Raw genomic sequence first — 16,973 nt, 5'->3', positions numbered from 1 at the left:
CAGACTCCCAGCCTGATGATGGGGATGATACAAGCATATCACCCTATGAACGATACTACAGCTGGAGATTTGTAGTTACATATAAGATACCTGTTTTGCCTTCAACCAAATTAAACAAAGCTGAACTCCAGTGATGTGCTACATGAGAATGGAAGATTTGAAAGGTGGGCTCCCCATCCTTCTGAGATGACTGGTTGCAGCTCAAAGTCTTGACAAGGTATTGAGGTATTCAGCAAATACAGAGAGAGGCCTTGAGCATCACAGATCTACTCCTAGGTTACTTCCAAACTGAATTCCTTCTATTCCTATGTGATCTGGTTTGAGTGGTTTACCACCGGTGTACTGTAGCCATCAAGCTCCTGGAACTCACAATGGATTAACAGGTACTACCCTTTATTACCAGACTCACGGCAGCTCAAGAAAGTGATGCAGCTAGACTTTCAGAACACAGGAAAATAATAAGGATAGTCACGCAAACCAAGAACTCTATCCTCTTGCTCATCAATGTCCTGAAGAAAAAGTTACTTACCTTCGCTAACGCTCTTTCAGGTGGATACTCTATCTAACCGTAGACTCCGCCCCTTGTCAATTTCCCCAGGCGCCAGACTGAATCTGAAAAACTAAAAAGCTGTGCACCTGCATGCTGTCACGTGATGCTGTGCAACTCTGCATCAATGCCATTCTGCTCTGGAAGTGACCAACAGTCCAGCAATAGAGTCGCCCATGCACGCTGAAGTCAATTTCTTTTATGAACTCTTTCAGGCCCCCCACACGTGGAGACCATCAGCAAAATGACTAAACCAGTGTGCGGGTTCCTAGTTTGGAATCTTTTTAAATGAAAGAGACCGTACCACAGAACGTGGAGTCGGAGAGGAATTTAATGTTAGATATATTATCTACCAGAAAGAGCTTTACTGAAGGTAAGTAACTTGTTCTTCTGGTGGAATTTCCAAATTGCAGATTTCTCTCCTTGTACATAGATAAAGCAGTCTCTCTTCCGGAGTATGAGGCAGAGTGAAGGTGGTCTGAAGCCTGATGGCTTGTCCCACAGGAAAAGACATTGCCACCTTTGGTCCTTCAAACCAGGTTCTCCAGAAAAAGGTGGTTGTTAGACCTGGCACCTTGGCGTGAGTCTCCCTTCCACTTTTTGTCGCTGTGCCTCATGTGTTTTTATGATGTTGGCCGCTCAGCGCACTGTGCCACTGCCAACCAGTGCCACAGTGCAAGTGCTCCCTATGTAAAATGTATATGTTGGTTGGATTCCATGATTGGCTTATTTGGTTTACTGTCAGACCCCAGTAAAGTGCACCAGGAGTGCCAGGGCGTGTAAATACAAATGCCGCTGGTGGGCTTGCAGCACTGGTTGTGCCACCTACAGATGCGGCCTGGTAAAATATGTCTAGGTCTGCCATCGCAGAACCTGCGTTCCTTACGGTACTGACTGCATTGTAGCATAAGGTAGGACAAGCCCTGATGTGTGTGGCATGTCCTAATAGTGAATTACAGCCATTTTCGTTTTTCACTATTGTAAGGCTACCCTGTTCTCATAGGCCAGAATGGGCGGTTAAGATTGTTACATCCTATGATCCTAACCGACCCAGGGAACATGGTAGAAAATCGAGTTTAGTATGCCTGAACTCAGAATAATAAGGTACATCTTTTCGTAAGGTTTATTTTAATATTCTGCGTTTGCAAATGCCACTTTTAGAAAGTTGGCATTTGCTTGTCTAACCATTTCAGCCCGCCTCTGCGTGATGTGTATCTGCTGTCTGGCTTGTGTGAGTGACAGGGCTGGGGAAACCCAGATGGGCAGGGCTAGGTAGCCTGGTGGTGAATAGAAAGATTGACCTGTAGATGGGTGGGAGGAGTACAACTGGACTCTGAATAGGGCTGTGCTCTGCCACCACAATGCCGGCTGTGGAGCGTCTGATGGCTCTGCCCTGCACCCTGAAAGAAGAAGCCTGCATCGCACCAACAAAGTGCTCCAGAACTGGACTGAACTAGGCAAGGGCCCCCCTGGCCTCGGAGAACAAAAGAAATGGTGTATAAAAGAAGGAGCCCTGCTCCTAAGAAATCAGATCCGCTTTGAACCAAGAAGAATCTATGCCTGAGGAGGAGGCGCCAGGAAAGCTGTACGGAGGAAGACTGTCCCTATCCTGGGGGACTGGCCTGCAGTGGTGACCTTGCTGCCAAAGGAGAGAAGAGGAGCCCTTTACTAAGACTTTGCTTCATTTATATTGCAAGAACCTTGTGCTTTCAAAAACGATCTCCAAGGGCCTGGAAGCGAGTTTGCCCCCTGAACTGAGCCCCAGGACCATTGGGCTCATACTGACCTTCACTCGCCTACCGCTGGACTGTGGTGTTCTTTCCCTCGCCGGAGCCGTGACTCCCGTGCCCATCAGCCCCTCCTTGAGCCGTGACCGGACTGTTTAGCTGCCCCTGCCTTGGGAAGAGCCTCGCTCAATCCCCCTACGCCATGCTGGGCTGCCCCCGTCACCTCGCTCGCTGGAGGCTCGCTGCACATCTTCACCCCTACCGCCGGAATCAGCGGTGTGAGCATCCCGAAAGCCTCGGACGGCCCGGACATCAAAAACATGCCCGGCTGCCCCGCTCTGCTCACTTGCCAACCTGAACACCCCGCTCCTGCTGTGAGCCTGAAGGACCAGACCAGAACCCCCCCGTTAAGCGTGGGAGCCCCGGACGCCGCCTCGCCCTTCTGAAGAGCCGCTGAGCGCACTGCACCCGCCTTTACTAAAAGAAACAAGGTACTGTAACATACAAACTCGACCGCGAGCTCGTATCGGATCGAGGGTCCGCAACGTTCTGTTTTACCTACCGTCTGACGCGTGCCACCCGGTCACCATCTCAGCGCGAAGTGCGCTAAGACCCACAGATCACCTTGTTGCCCCGCATAAAAAGAACTTTCCGTAATCATAGAGATCGTGGCCCCACCGTTTCACCATTACTGGGTCTTGTACTAAGTCTGCTTAAAATATATAAAAGCCTTATTATTGTATTCAACCGGCCTGGTGTCTGTTTGTGGTGCATGCAAAGTATTTACTGTGTGTATAATTGCAAGTGCTTAACCGTGTACGCCCTGAGGTTTAGCCTTGACTGCTCGCGCCACGCACCTAGAGGGTGAGCAGGGGTTACTCTAAGGAGCCATCCTTCACCCTGACTATAAGTAAAGGGTCCCTGCTTGTCGCTGGTACTTACCTGCGCCAACCAGAGCCCCCTCATTTCTAACAGTGGTAGATGGAAGTTGGACCAAAAAGGCATGAAGTTAACTCTCCTGGCGTGGGATGTTATTGCAACCAGGAAGACAGTTTTTAGACTGAGTAGGTGCAATGTATGACTGTGCAGGGGTTCAACAGGGTATACATTAGAACAGGGAGAACTAGATTTAAGTCCTACTATGGCATTATGAAAGGCTTACGAGAAGCATATACTGTAAACCTTTTGGGAAATGCATCAGAACTGGTGATTTGAACATGGACAGCTGGTCCGGCAAAATTAAATAAAGCACGAAAGGACCGACAGGTATCCTTTAATAGTGCCCAGAGCAATACCTTGCTGGGGCAAACAAAGCAAACAACACATCTGACAGTTTTGCCGGCAAAGGGTTTAACTGGCAGGTACTGCACCAAGCCACAAATATGTCTCAATGAGCCGCATACACAAATTTAGTTGAAGACTGCCTGGCTGCCAAAACAGCATTCATGCCCTCAGAAAGAAGATGATGGTGGATCAGCTGCTGCTGCCGCCTTATCTCCACGCATGGAGGTGCAGAAGCTTGCACTGCTGCTGTGACAGGAAGTCCTCCCGAAATGGCAGCTTGATCGGAAGACAGATGCTCGCAGCTTTGAAATTCTGGGTACCACACAGCAATCCGGAGCAAGTAGAATGACTTGGGCCCGGCCAATCCTGATCTTCTTCAGAACTCAAGACAGTAGAGGTAGCGACAAGAAGGCATACAGGAGTTCCATGCTCCACTCTAGGAGAAATGAGTCTTCGAGATACAGCCTTCTTGGGAATTCCATCATGGAAAAGTGCAGAGATTGTGTGTGTCACGCAGTTGTGAAGAGATCAGACCAAGGTTTTCCCAATGGTAGATGACACTTGCCATCTCTGGGTGTAAATCACATTTGTGATTATGTTTAAAGATTCCGCCAGGTGGTGTGACACCAGGGAAATTTCCCTACAATTTGGTTAGCTCCAGAGACTTGAAGACTCTAGGCACAGGGTCCCACCTTGCTTGTTGCAGTGCCACATGGTGGTGGTGTCTGTGAGAACATGCACCAGCTATCCCTGGATGAAGGGCAGGTAGGCCTTCAACAAAAAGTGAACTGCCCGAAACTCCAGCAAATTGATGTGGCGGTGGACCTCCATAAGAGGCTAGTCCTCGGATCTCCACTTCTCCCAGATGCCCTTTCCAACACAGTAGCGATGCATCCGTTACCATTGTCCACTCTGGGTGGGGCAGGGAGAGGGGTCTGTTGCTAGTACAACTGCAGTCAAGCAGCTACCTCTGGCACCTGGATGTCATCCAACAGGTCTGTCTGTGGCCCTGCAGGACAGGGATGTGAAAATGAGGGTCCTGCAGGTGCAAAGCAAGCAAGCTGTCTGTGGGACCCAGGGCTGGGAGAACCTAGGCGAGTGTGAGCATTTTGAATTAGTCCTTGCGCAGGAAGGTGTTGGCAGGTCGAAGATCTAGGAGAGAACGGAGGTGGAGGAGAACATATGCTTGCCAAATGGATCTACTTGCTTTGAGGGAGTAGTTCGAAGTCTCTCAGTGAGGGCTTCAAAGAGGAGCAAGAGAGTGCTGGGGCAGGCTGTAGAACCTCTAACAAAACTTTTATCTTTACCTCCATAATGGGCAGGTGGGGGTCAAGAATCTCAGCAGCCCCCTGATCAATGCAGCATAAAAACTGCTTTACTTTGTTGCCGACTCAGAGTAAGAAACCAGCCAAGTATCTGGTGAGGAGTCCAGCCCATTGGTTTCCTGTAGGTCAATGTACCAGTTGCCACCATAAGGGGAAGCGCAAACTTACCCATCCCCACTACTGTTGTCTCCATAACACTGTCTTTGGTCAGAATCTGAAGCAAACCGTTGGTGTAATATCTACTTGCAGTGGAAACGTGTTACATTCAGATGGATCAAGATCTGGTTGTGGCGTTTGTCAAGAAGGCGCTGGATTGGAGTCCAGGATAAGTTGAGGGTCTACATTCGTGGACGCAGAAACTCAAGGAACTCCATTCAAATGTGCCACAAACTTACAGCTTGGCTTCTTGAAAGGCCTCGACCTGCTGGAACTTCACAGATGGATTACGGAACTCAGGCGCATTGGGAGCAGAGATAGAATCGATTCCTTAGTGGTGCCGGAGCGAGACCTGGAGGCACGGTGAAGACTTGCTCATTCTCAGGAAACGAGAGTGGCAGGACAGGGATGAGTACTGTTTGCACTTCTCATGTTTCTTTGCTTACCCGAAGTCTTCGATCACATGAAAGATCTGCCTGAAGAACAACTTTCAGAGCGGGTCTTCGCCTTTAATCTGGCAGTGGACCAGCACAAGTTTATCCGGTGTTTCACTATGTAGAATTTTGCCTTCATCTAGGTGCAGTCCTCCTAAGCCTTGGAGTCCTGCGACAAGCCCAAGCACCAGAGGTACACCTTGTGGGGACCCGTTACAGACATCTGCTTGTGACAGTCCCTACAAGGCTTAAAGCTTGTATTTTTAGAAGGTCACATCCTTGTAACAATGGAAACTTTTTAGAAGAAGGACGTAGCGGAGTCTGAAGACGCGGAAAGAAAGGCAAGGACGTCAGTGCGCCTGGGTGATGCTTCTATGTGGCTCTGTTAATCACTTCCAAACCGGAACAGCATTGGTGCAGAGTGGCACAGTGCCACCTACTAGAGAGCAGTGGCACTGTTTTTGAGTGGACTTGTGTTCTAGCACTACTTGCAGCTTAAAGGGTTTCCATGCAAGGGAACCAATTCCACCTGCGATTCTCTGCAGCCTGCCCATGAAGTGCTAATGAGCGCAGTGCTTTATTACACGTCTTCACAAATGTGGATGTGAAACTAAGTGTCTTAGTGTTGACATTTTCTCTCCATCAACTCAAACGGTTGAATCATGCGCAGTAGAATAAACACAGCTAAACTCATCCCAAATGAACACAGGCTGTTGGAATGTGGATTAGAGCTGGCAAAAGAAAGCAGGAAAAACAGAGGGGGAAGTCCTCCCATGCACTGCGCCCCCAGCCGAAGTGTTAATTTAGGGTAGTCACCTCGCTTGCGTGTCCCGGGATGAAGCGTGCTGTTCAAGTACGTCACTGCATTCTTCTTGCGCTGTATGGCCGAAGAAAAGAAAAGAGCCGGAGTTACCTTTCATTTATTGCATTAGGATGAAATATGATATACGTGCAACATCAGTTATCTCTATGAATCAAAAGCAATGAAGGTCTTCGACCACGTGTAGAAACAATGAGGGGTAAAATACATTTTTAGATGTTTAAAATAAAGAAATCAAGCCCAGGCAAAGCAACATCTTTTATCATTTTTTGATATAACATTTAGGTCAAATCATTTTTAAAAAGGAAGAGGAAGAACTGTTGCATAAATCATTTATCATCTTCACTTTTACAACTACCAAATATAAGAACTTGTTTCCGCGGGCACACATTATCCCTGGCTCGAAACAAAGCACTTAAAAGGCAGCCAAGGAGAGCCCCAGTGTCAGGCGGTGTTTGAGTTCATTGACAGTCAACGGAGGGAGGCGGGGTTGAAGCTCCATAACTCTTCCTCTGGCCCATTGGCCTCGATAGGAAGAGGCAGGGTAGGAATACACTGTGGTAAGCGAATGCTTCAGGTAAACAACCTCTTTCTTCATCAGAGGTTCTTCGCTTGTTGCTAAACCATGAACAGAATACTAAACGTGTCCCTTCTCCAATGACGGGAGCATCGGAAGTGATGGAGGCAGAAGAAATAAACCCAGGAAATGTGTCATCCCAAAGCAAGATGGCCTCAGGGGCGCTAGTTTAGAAACCGAGAATGGTAAGAGTCCAACTAGCGATTGAAACACCCATTTCAAATTTACACTTGGAGAAAACTTCTAGCAAACCACAGAAATCAATCATATATGCTTTGGAAATGGAAAGGTGTCCTGAAGCAATAAAGGCACTGCTGATTTGTGCTCCACGCGAGGTTCCTGTCCTCCCGGAGCTCACCTTAGGACACCTTGCGTTATCGTAGCCCAGTAACATATGAGAAAGAGTGCTACAGAAGGTGAGTAACTTGTTCTTCTGATGGATACTTCCAACCATGGACCTCTTAGCTTCTGAATTAAAACCACAACAGTGCCTGCTCTAAAAAGGAGAATGTGGGCAGTGAACTTTTAGCAGGAAGTCTGCAGCACTGGGTGCTCAAAGTGAACCTCTCTTTGTAATTGTGATATACACCAAAGGATGGTGAAAATTCAGCTCATTCCAAAGCTTTCGTCCTTATTTCATTTAAGGTTGCTGAGATTTTATTGATGATGACAATACTTGTTCACCATATTATTACAAGAATAACATTTAACAAATTATTTTATATTAAAAACCACTATTTATGTGTGTGCTACCTCCGGTGTTTTGGGGGGCTCTGAATTATTATCGGCCTTTGCTGAATAACAAAGAGCTCCCTTTTTGATTCCTCCTCTCCCCCTCGATACATTTAAAACTGCTAAAACTTTACAGGGGAAGAGGCCCAGCAAGTATGAAAACGCGCAGGTTTGGGAGCGCAAAAGCCCCATGTTTTGCCAATTCACAGCGCTTCACTGGTAACGCGAGATTTATTGACACCGATGAGTTCCAGTTCGCGGGGTAGAGGTGTTTATCAATATACAATAACAGTCTAACCGTTGGGGAAGAATGTTAACCGAGCGGCTTACCTCCTTCCCGCCACATGTATGAAGCGGGATCACATCTGCTAACCAAGCACACAATTACAAAAGGCTACCAGAGGTGCTGTGAACAGCTCCCGAAGATAGATCACATGCCATATTTGCTATATAGTTCAAACCGGACTTTCATTAAAAGAAAATAAACGCCCCCCCCAAAAAAAAATTGCTTTGCATGAACTTTTTTTATACATCTTTATTGACATTTGTAACAGACATTACAGAAATAATATGCATACTCTCAAAGTCATACAGTAAGGATCATCAAATCTTGTGTGCCCAAGGTTGGGAGGACTAGGTGCATTCTATGCGTAGGCAGTAACCCCTCTAGTACACACTGGGCCCCATCATCATGCATTCTTCCTTTACTAGTCTTCATCTCCAAGGGGTTTTATACCTTGGTCTGTGTCTGCGAGATTTGAAAACAAACGTATATCAAAGCATCCCAACTAAAACATGCCCCCCGCCATGCCTGGTGTACGTCTCTACACTGGCAATCCCTGTCCCTACCCTTCTAATCCATGATAGTAGCTCTCTAATATACCTTGATTAACGTCTCCCCCTTCTCCTAGTTACCCTCTGGTCCACTACCCGTCTGTGCGCTCCCCGTGACCTCATCTTATGTTTCAGTATCTACCCCCATCGTTTGTCAGCTCTCCTAACATCGCTCTCCACGCCTGTATGTCATCCTCTAACTTTTCATCACGTCTGGTCTGTTGCATTCGAACCACTTCGGCCGTCGCCCATTCTTTCATGTCTCGCACCCATTGCAGCATTTTGGGCGGTTTGCGGCACAGCCACGAAATGGCTATCCGGCGTTCCGCCAGTACCAATCCCAAGAGGACAAACTTCGCACTCAGATTCTTGTTCTTAGGCGGGAGCAGTAGACCAAGCAGCACCACCCGGATCTCCCTTAATATCTCCCACCCAGTCACTATTCGTAACGCGGTCAGGACATCAGTCTAGTATGATTGATTTTCATGAATCTTAGAGTTTCAGTTATCAAATAATTCCAGGCGCTGATATTTGCTTTCTTGCACTCTTTGTATAGCTTTGTTCAGCAATTCAGTCTCAGTAGACAGTGACCTATCACAGGTACCAGTGGGCTTTAAGTATACCATAACATGCTTTTGTTTGGATTGCTCCACTGAGGAAGCTGCTCATTTTCGACTTTCTCTAGGCCATTCTCCAGAAGCTTTCTACATACAGGGCAAACATCTCCTGTAGGAAGCTGGCTCTGTATATACTATACCAAAGTGAGGTATAGTGTGCACAGAGTCTAGTGGAACCCAAAAGGTAGGCAGAGGTAAAGTAGATAGGACCTTACTCTCTATTTGTGGTAGTGTGGTCGAGCAGTAAGACATTGGATGATTGGATGAGGAGCTGCCGTCTGAAGCTGAACTAGGACAAGACAGAGATCCTCATCCTCGGACCCACCCCCTCTGCCTGGGACGACTCCTGGTGGCCAAACGTGCTGGGAACAGCACCAACACCCACCGACCACGCACGCAACCTAAGATTAATCCTCGACTCCTCCCTCTCCATGTCGAAGCAGGTCAACGCAGTCTCATCCTCCTGCTACAACACCCTCCCCATGCTCCGCAGGATCTACAAGTGGATCCCTACCGAAACAAGAAGAACGGTGACACATGCCCTCGTCAGCAGCAGACTGGACTACGGAAACGCTCTCTATGCAGGAATCCCGGCTAAACACCTGCGACGACTACAAAGCATCCAAATGACTCCGCCCGACTGATCCTCAACGTCCCCCGCCGCAGCCACATCACCCCTCACCTGAGAGACCTACACTGGCTCCCCGTCGACAAGAGGATCACCTTCAAGCTCCTCACCTACGCACACAAGGTACTCCACAACACTGGACCAGCCTACCTCAATAGCAGACTCAGCTTCTACACCCCCACCCGCCGGCTCCGCTCCGCCAGTCTCGCCCTCGCCACTGTCCCCCGCATCCAACGAGCTACCTCGGGCGGCAGAGCCTTCTCCTTTCTCGCCGCCAAGACCTGGAACACCCTCCCTACCCACCTGCGGCAGATCCAAGACCTGCTCGCCTTCAGAAGACTCCTCAAGACCTGGCTCTTCGAGCAGTAGCGGCATCCCCTCCCCTCAGCGCCTTGAGACCCTCACGGGTATGTAGTGCCCTTTACAAGTACATTGATTGATTATCAGAGGACAGTGTTAAGCATTTGTTGAACACACTCAGTCAGCAAATGAATTCACACACTCAAAGACTGAACTTCAGACCAATTGTTTTTGTACAAAAAAAGGAAAATGCTACTTACCAGTATGCATCTGTACTTGGCATGTAGAGCTGCGAAGACTCGTACTGTAGCATAGATCGCTATCTGGTGTTGGGCTTGGATGCTTGCACCTTGTTGTCTTGGAAGAAGTATTTTGTAGTCACGAGATAGGTGACTCCTCCCTTGGACGATAGTGCGCATGGGCATCGACTCCATTCTCAGATTGTTTTTCGCCATGGTGGGAAATGATGGAGTCAGTAAGAGTAAGAGATGTCCATGTGAATGTATCTAATTAAGACAACACTGGAACAGACACAGGCTCCGGGGAGGCGGGTGGGCGTATGAATTTCCGCAGCTCTACATGCCAAGAACAGATGCATACTGGTAAGTAGCATTTTCCGTTCGAGGCATATGAGCTGCGGAATTCATACTGTAGCATAGACTGTATAGCAGTGTCTCCCCTAGCGGTGGTCGCGTGCATCAGTTGCAGTGGTTTGAAAAAGTGTCTTAACAACAGCCTGGCCTACAGAAGCCTGTTGCTTCGCCTGCACATCTACACAAAAGTGTTTAGTGAAGGTGTGTGTTGTAGACCATGTTGCTGCCTTACAAATGTCTTCTAGGGGAATGTTTGACTGACCAGTGTTTAAGTATAAGGCAATCCTTTATTTGCAAGTCAATAAGATTACATTAGCTCCAGCCAACACGTTTTGTTCATTGAGAATTAACTTCTTCAGGGCAAAGTGGCTTGGAAACGGGCGAGGAATCGTGGTCTTGAGAGCCCCCAACCGGGTTGCACTGGTTATCACGGATGATGTAGGTATCGCAGGTGCAACCGGTGTGTCCTGCAGAACGCAAGTGAATCACAAGGCTTGCTTATTTGGCCCTTATCAAGGAGGCCGCGGCAGGACGCACCGGTTGTACCTGCGAAACCTACATCATCCATGATAACCAGTGCGAACCGATTGGGGGCTCTCAGGACCACGATTCCTCGCCCGTTTCCAAGACACTTTGCGCTAAAGAAGTTCATTTTCAATGAACGAAACGCATTGGTTGGAGCTAATGTAATCTATTAACTTGCAAATAAAGGATTACCTTATACTTAAACACTGGTCAGTCTAACTTACGGACAAGGACAATTCAGGAGTGCAACTCTCCACTTTGGTACAGTTTTGAATCTGCTTTGCAGTTTGCACAGAACAACTGCAAGTGCAGGAGTTGTTTTTGCACACCGACACTTACCACGTGAAGCTAATTACTAGAGGAACTGAGCAGTGAAGTGCGACCACTGTGGTCTGCCGTTGCTGCTGCATAACAGTCTTCTAGGGGAATTTTCCCTAAGAATGCCAGGGAAGCCCCCAGTTTGCGAGTTGAATGCGCTCTTGGGGGAATTGTTAGCGTACGTTTTGCTTTCTAGTAACATATTTGAATGCATTTTACTATCCATCTTGCAATTCCAGCTTTGGAGATGGGATTGCCTTTATGAGGTGGTGAGAAAGCTACAAAAAGTTGTTTCGTTTTTCTAAAGGCTTTAGTCCTGTCTATGTAATAAAGTAAATCTTTTTTGACGTCTAGTGTGTGAAGAGCTCTTTCTGCTACCGAATTAGGGTTTTGGAAAAATACTGGTAACTCTACTGATTGGTTAAGATGGAAAGCAGAGATTACTTTTGGAAGGAATTTTGGATTTGTCCTGAGAACCACTTTTTTACGATGGATTTGTAAAAATGGTTCTTGTATGGTTAAAGCCTAGATCTCACTTACTCTTGTGAGAGAGGTGATTGCGACAAGGAAGGCTACCTTCCATGTAAGGAATTGTAATTCACATTTATGTAAAGGCCAAAATGGGGGACCCATGAGTCTACTAAGAACAATGTTAAGGTTCCACACCGGAGACTTCCGGCTTGAGGCGTCAAGATGGCGGTCACACTCTAAGAGTGCTCCAGACCCCTCCGTCATCCGCCTCGAATCCGGCAACCCCCGGCACGCATCAGTAACACCTACCTGCACACAGCAGTGTTTCCCTCCGGGGGGCCCTTTTCCGGTCGCAGCCCGCGGCGCCTGTGGCCTCCTAAGGCTTGCAGCCTGTCGTGGCCTGTGCGGTGAGCGGCGTGGCCTGGAGAGGTAGAGCCGGGCCTCACGTGAGATGTGCAGCTGCTGAGGGTCGGGCGGCGGCCCGCGCAGGGGCGGCTCGGCAGCGGCGGACCCGAGTGGCGGGGCCGCGCATATCAGGACGTTGCACGCAGTACTTCGCGACCCCCAACCGAGATCGGCCGGTGCATCGGCCGGCGCGAGGGCAGCAGCGACAGAGTGGCAGGCTTCCGACCAGGGCGAGGCACTTTTGGCGGGGAGAAGCGAGCCGGGGGACCGGCTGGCAGCACAGACGGTGGTGGCGGCGGCTCGAGTTGCGGGCCCCCGCCCCTGTGTTCTCCTGCATGTTCTGGCTGGACAAGACCTCGCAGCCCCCAGTCTATGTGACAAGGTGACTGGGGCGCCTGGGAGGAGTGGCGCTCGATAACCGGTGGCCCGTGGGAGTGGCAGCCTTGTGGTTGTTGGGGCCCCTGGTGGGAACTGGCCGGATTGTCGGCCGGCGCCACCCCAGAGGTCTGTTACGAGCGGCGGTCTGCTGCAAGCTGCTGAGTGTGGCGGAGGAGTCGGCTGGCGGAATAGTAGGGGGACCGGCTGCCGGTCCGGGCAGAGGCGCGGGTATTGGTGCGTGCCCCCCCCACCCCATAGCTATTCCCGGTGTCTGGCCGGGACGGCGTCTTCGCGCCCCTCCCCCCCTTTTTGTCTGATGGCGGAGGGGAGAATTCGGCTGCCTTATCGGGCAGTGCATGGCTGCGGCATAGACCGACTCGGTACTGGCATTGTGGTTCGGTGCCGGCAACTGGAGCTGTGGTGGCGGCTGGACGTGTCTTGGACTGGGCGCCATTGGCCATCTTACCGGGTGGCGGTGCATACTCCCTAGCGGACGGGCCTTGACGGGGTGGGCCCACCAACCCACCTGATCGTAGGGCGTTGTAGAGCCCCCGCTCGCCGGTGCTCCCAAGTGGTGGTTGACGGACCTTGGCTGTAGTGGGGGGTCAGTCTTGGCTTGCCTGCCCAGCCGGGGTTCAGGCCCCAGGAGGGGGGATTTCTCGGTCACCATACCGGGTGTCATTGGGTGACTCGATATCCGTTGGCTTTCTGAGGAGTTGGTGACGTCTGGTTCGACTGGCTGCCCGAGGGACCCCGGGGACGGCTGTGGAGGTACCGGGGTCCGGACGTGGGTCTGGGGTTGCACCTCTGGGCTCTGCCATGCCACAGGTCACCTAGGGACCCGAGATCCACATTGTTGCTGCCGCGCTCCCACCTTTGGTGGTATCCACGGACTACTCTCCTCTGGCGTGGTTTCCGCGTGGTTCGAGGACAATCCTCACGCCTGCAGGTCCACAACTGAGGACGACATCGCCCAACTGAAAGATCAGGTGGCCCAACTTAGAGCTCGTACCGGGGAGCTCCACAGGCGTGCCGAGGACGCTGAGAACCGCGCACGCCGCAACAACCTTCGCCTTGTGGTGTTTCCCGAGGGGGTGGAGGCAGTGTAAGTGCCCACCTTCGCTGAACAATGGTTTTGGTCCTCGATGCTGGGGGAGGCTCTGTTAACTTGGTTTGTTGTAGAAAGGGCCCACAGGTCCTTGGCGCCTAGGCCTCCTCCCGGTGCCCCGCCCCATCATCCTTAAAATTCTCAACTTCAAGGATCGTGATGCCATCTTACGGGCGGCCAGGGCGAAGGGTCCCCTCAAGTTTCACAATCACGTTATTATGGTATTCCAAGACTACATCAGGGAAGTTCCGGCGCTCCTACACGGAGGTTAAGAAGTAGCTGCGCACTCTGGGCCTGCAATACCAGCTCCAATTCCCGGCACGCATCCGAGTCATTTTTCAGGTCAAAACACACTTTTTTGAATCTTCACAGGCGGTGAGGGCGTGGCTGACGGAGGAGCGTCCGCTCCGCCCTCGACAAAAGGACTCTTCAGAACATACGGGGCCACTACAAAAGCAGCGTCGCACGAGGTCCCGTCGGGTGCGCAAAATACGCGCTTCAGCAGCCCGATCCTCGGGGGGAGGAGGGGGGCGGGTCCCCGGCCAGCGCGATTCCTCCAGTCAATCAGGCTCTCTGCCGCGAAGTAGGCGCCGCTCCAGGGAGGACTTAACTGGCTCATCCCCACCACGGGCCCAGGTGGACTCAGACCTTTCTCGCACTCCCACTCTTTAGCCGCCTTGCACTCAGGAGACTGGACGCTGGATCGCTATTTGGGTGCGGCGCTTCGCCGGGGTGGAGGGCATCCGACTTTGATGGACTTGTATGTTCTTTCTATTGCTTTATGCCGAGGCTCAACTTAATCCGTGCTTCTGGAGGGGTCATCCACGCCATCGATCTGAGCGTTTTAGTTTGGTTTAGTTGATTAAGGGGTTGACAGATGCGTCCGTTCTTGAAGTGTAGGGTGGGGTGGGGGATGGGGGTTGGTTGGGGTGTGGGTTCTTCCTTTGTTGTTGTTCTTTTACTTGTCTTACTGTTTCAGCTTTCACGGATGGAAACATGCCCTCTCTGTAGAGATAGTACCAAGTCTTAATGCGCGCGATCTCCCACACATGTACCGGCCCAAACTTGCGTTCACATTGCTCCAGGTGCTAGAGTCCGCCCACCGTGACTGATGACCCTTCATGTCCTGTCCTGGAATGTTAACGGTCTCCTGGACAGGTTGAAGCGCACCGCGGTCCTGCGCTACGCACAATGCCTCCACATTGATATCCTACTCCTCCAGGAGACACACTTATTGGGTAACTGCTGCCCCTTTCTTGCCCGGTACGGGTACGACAGAGTGTGGCAGTCCGGAATTTTCCAGGGGTTCCCGGGGGTGGCTATCCTCATGAGACGCAGCTTACCCTTCGTATCCTCCCAGGTGATCCACGACCCTCACGGCACATATGTGATGGTATGCGGCTCTCTGGCCGGCTCCCCGCTCAACCTTATGTCCCTATACTCGCCCCCCTCGTTGCTTACCTCTACACTGACACAGACCTCCGCCCTCCTAGCCTCGCTTCCCCTGGAGGGAGATTTCAATGCGGTCTCAAATCCGGCCATAGACTCATCGGGCCCTCCTTCCGCACTGCACAAGCTAAACAACTAAGGTCTTGGTCCGAGTCCCTTGGCCTTTGCGATGCATGGCGTACGTGGCACCCGCACGCCGCCCACTTTACTCACACCTCCGCAACCCACCACACGCAGGCACGCATAGACATGATCTTTCTCCCTGCTACTGACTGCTTGACAGTTGAAGATGCTCGTATCCTACCCAGGGGAATTTCAGACCACTCGCCGATACTCCCCTCCCTCGGCCCGTCAAACGTGGAGGATGAATGCATGGTTCCTCCAAGATAAAGACTTTCGGAAGGCGTTCTGGAAGGAGCTCGAGCATTACTTTCTCACTAATGAGGGCTCCGTATCCTCCCCCTATGGGAGGCTGGGAAAGCCACAATTTGGGGGTTCGCGAAAAGGCAACTTAAAAAGCAGAGGCAGGGGCGACACCGGGAAATCACCGCAAAGGAAGCACAGGCGCTTCGGTTGGAACAGTCCCTTTCCCAGCTTGACGACGCGATCCAAAGCCGACAACTAGCCCTTCTTCGGTCCAAGATTAGACAGCTATCTTTGGACGAGGCCAAGCTACTCCGCAGGTCCTCAGTGGCACGAATCTACGGTTGGGGGGACAAAAACGGCGCTATTTTACATCGGCTGGACGATCAGGGCTCAGTACTCAACGCCCCCTCAGCGAATGCGAGCACGTTTACCAGCTACTATCGGCGGTTGTATGCCACACAAACACCCGAATCGTCGCTTCGTGATCTCCTTGGACTGAGCCACGTTAGTCTCCCCCAGTTAGAGATGGCAGGTCGGGAGGATCTTGATCGCCCCCTCTCTAGGAAAGAAATCGAGGAAGCCATTTCTCTTACATCCCCGAGCAAGACTCCGGGACCAGATGGTCTTCCCCAAGAATACTATGCGGCCAATCGCGACACACTGGTGCCCCATTTGGCTGGCCTTTTTCAAGAAGCCATCGAGCGAGGTTCCTTCCCGCCAGAGACGGACATCGCCACAATCATGGTCCTTCCTAAATCCCAGCCTCCCTCCAGTCGTTGTGCGGATTATCACCCCATATCCCTCCTCAACACCGAAATCAAACTCTATGCCACCATCTTGGCCCAACGGCTAAAGCCATATCTGCCCAAGATGGTACATCCGGACCAATGTGGCTTCATGCCCGCCCGTGCGACCTGGCACTGCCTTCTGAGGGTGCAGATGGCTTTGGCCCACCAACACCTCCTTACTCCCTACTTGGCCCTCCTCCTTATTGATTTCGAAAAAGCCATTGACTCAGTGGATTGGGTGTACCTCCAAGATGTGTTGGCTGAGATGGGATTCGGGCCCCGGTTCCGAGAACTGGTCCGCGTGCTGTACGCGCGGCCACAGGCTTGGGTGCTGGTGAATGGCGTCCTGTCCGAGGCCTTTCCCATAGCGAGGGGTACGCGGCAGGGCTGCACCCTTTTGCCCCGGTTTGCTCTGGCCATGGAACCCTTGGGGGTCCTGGTGCGGGCGGACACACGGGTCAGGGGTTGGGAGTGTCCCGGTACCGAAACGGAAAAGATCGTGCTTTACGCAGACGATGTCCTGCTTTTTCTGGCGGAGCCCGCCTCCTCTGGGCCGCGTTGCCTCCAGTTGTTGCGAGCGTTTGGGCAGGT

The 16,973-nt window shown here is 51.2% G+C and overlaps 1 protein-coding gene across 6 annotated transcripts in view; it reads right to left on the bottom strand.

Annotated features, from left to right (window-relative positions):
- PHF21A (PHD finger protein 21A) overlaps window positions 1–16,973 on the bottom strand; it is a 737,785-nt gene that overhangs the window by 110,880 nt on the left and 609,932 nt on the right. For all 6 annotated transcript variants that reach the window (XM_085646699.1, XM_085646701.1, XM_085646696.1 and 3 more), the window contains one exon: window positions 6,290–6,350. In XM_085646699.1, coding sequence (XP_085502825.1) covers window positions 6,290–6,350 — 61 coding nt within the window. The remainder of the gene's footprint in view (window positions 1–6,289; window positions 6,351–16,973) is intronic.

Source organism: Triturus cristatus, chromosome 3_1 (assembly GCF_964204655.1).
Source record: "Triturus cristatus chromosome 3_1, aTriCri1.1, whole genome shotgun sequence".
Taxonomy (NCBI): domain Eukaryota; kingdom Metazoa; phylum Chordata; class Amphibia; order Caudata; family Salamandridae; genus Triturus; species Triturus cristatus.
The sequence above is the reverse complement of the archived record's forward strand: the minus strand, read 5'-3'. Positions and strand labels throughout refer to the sequence as shown.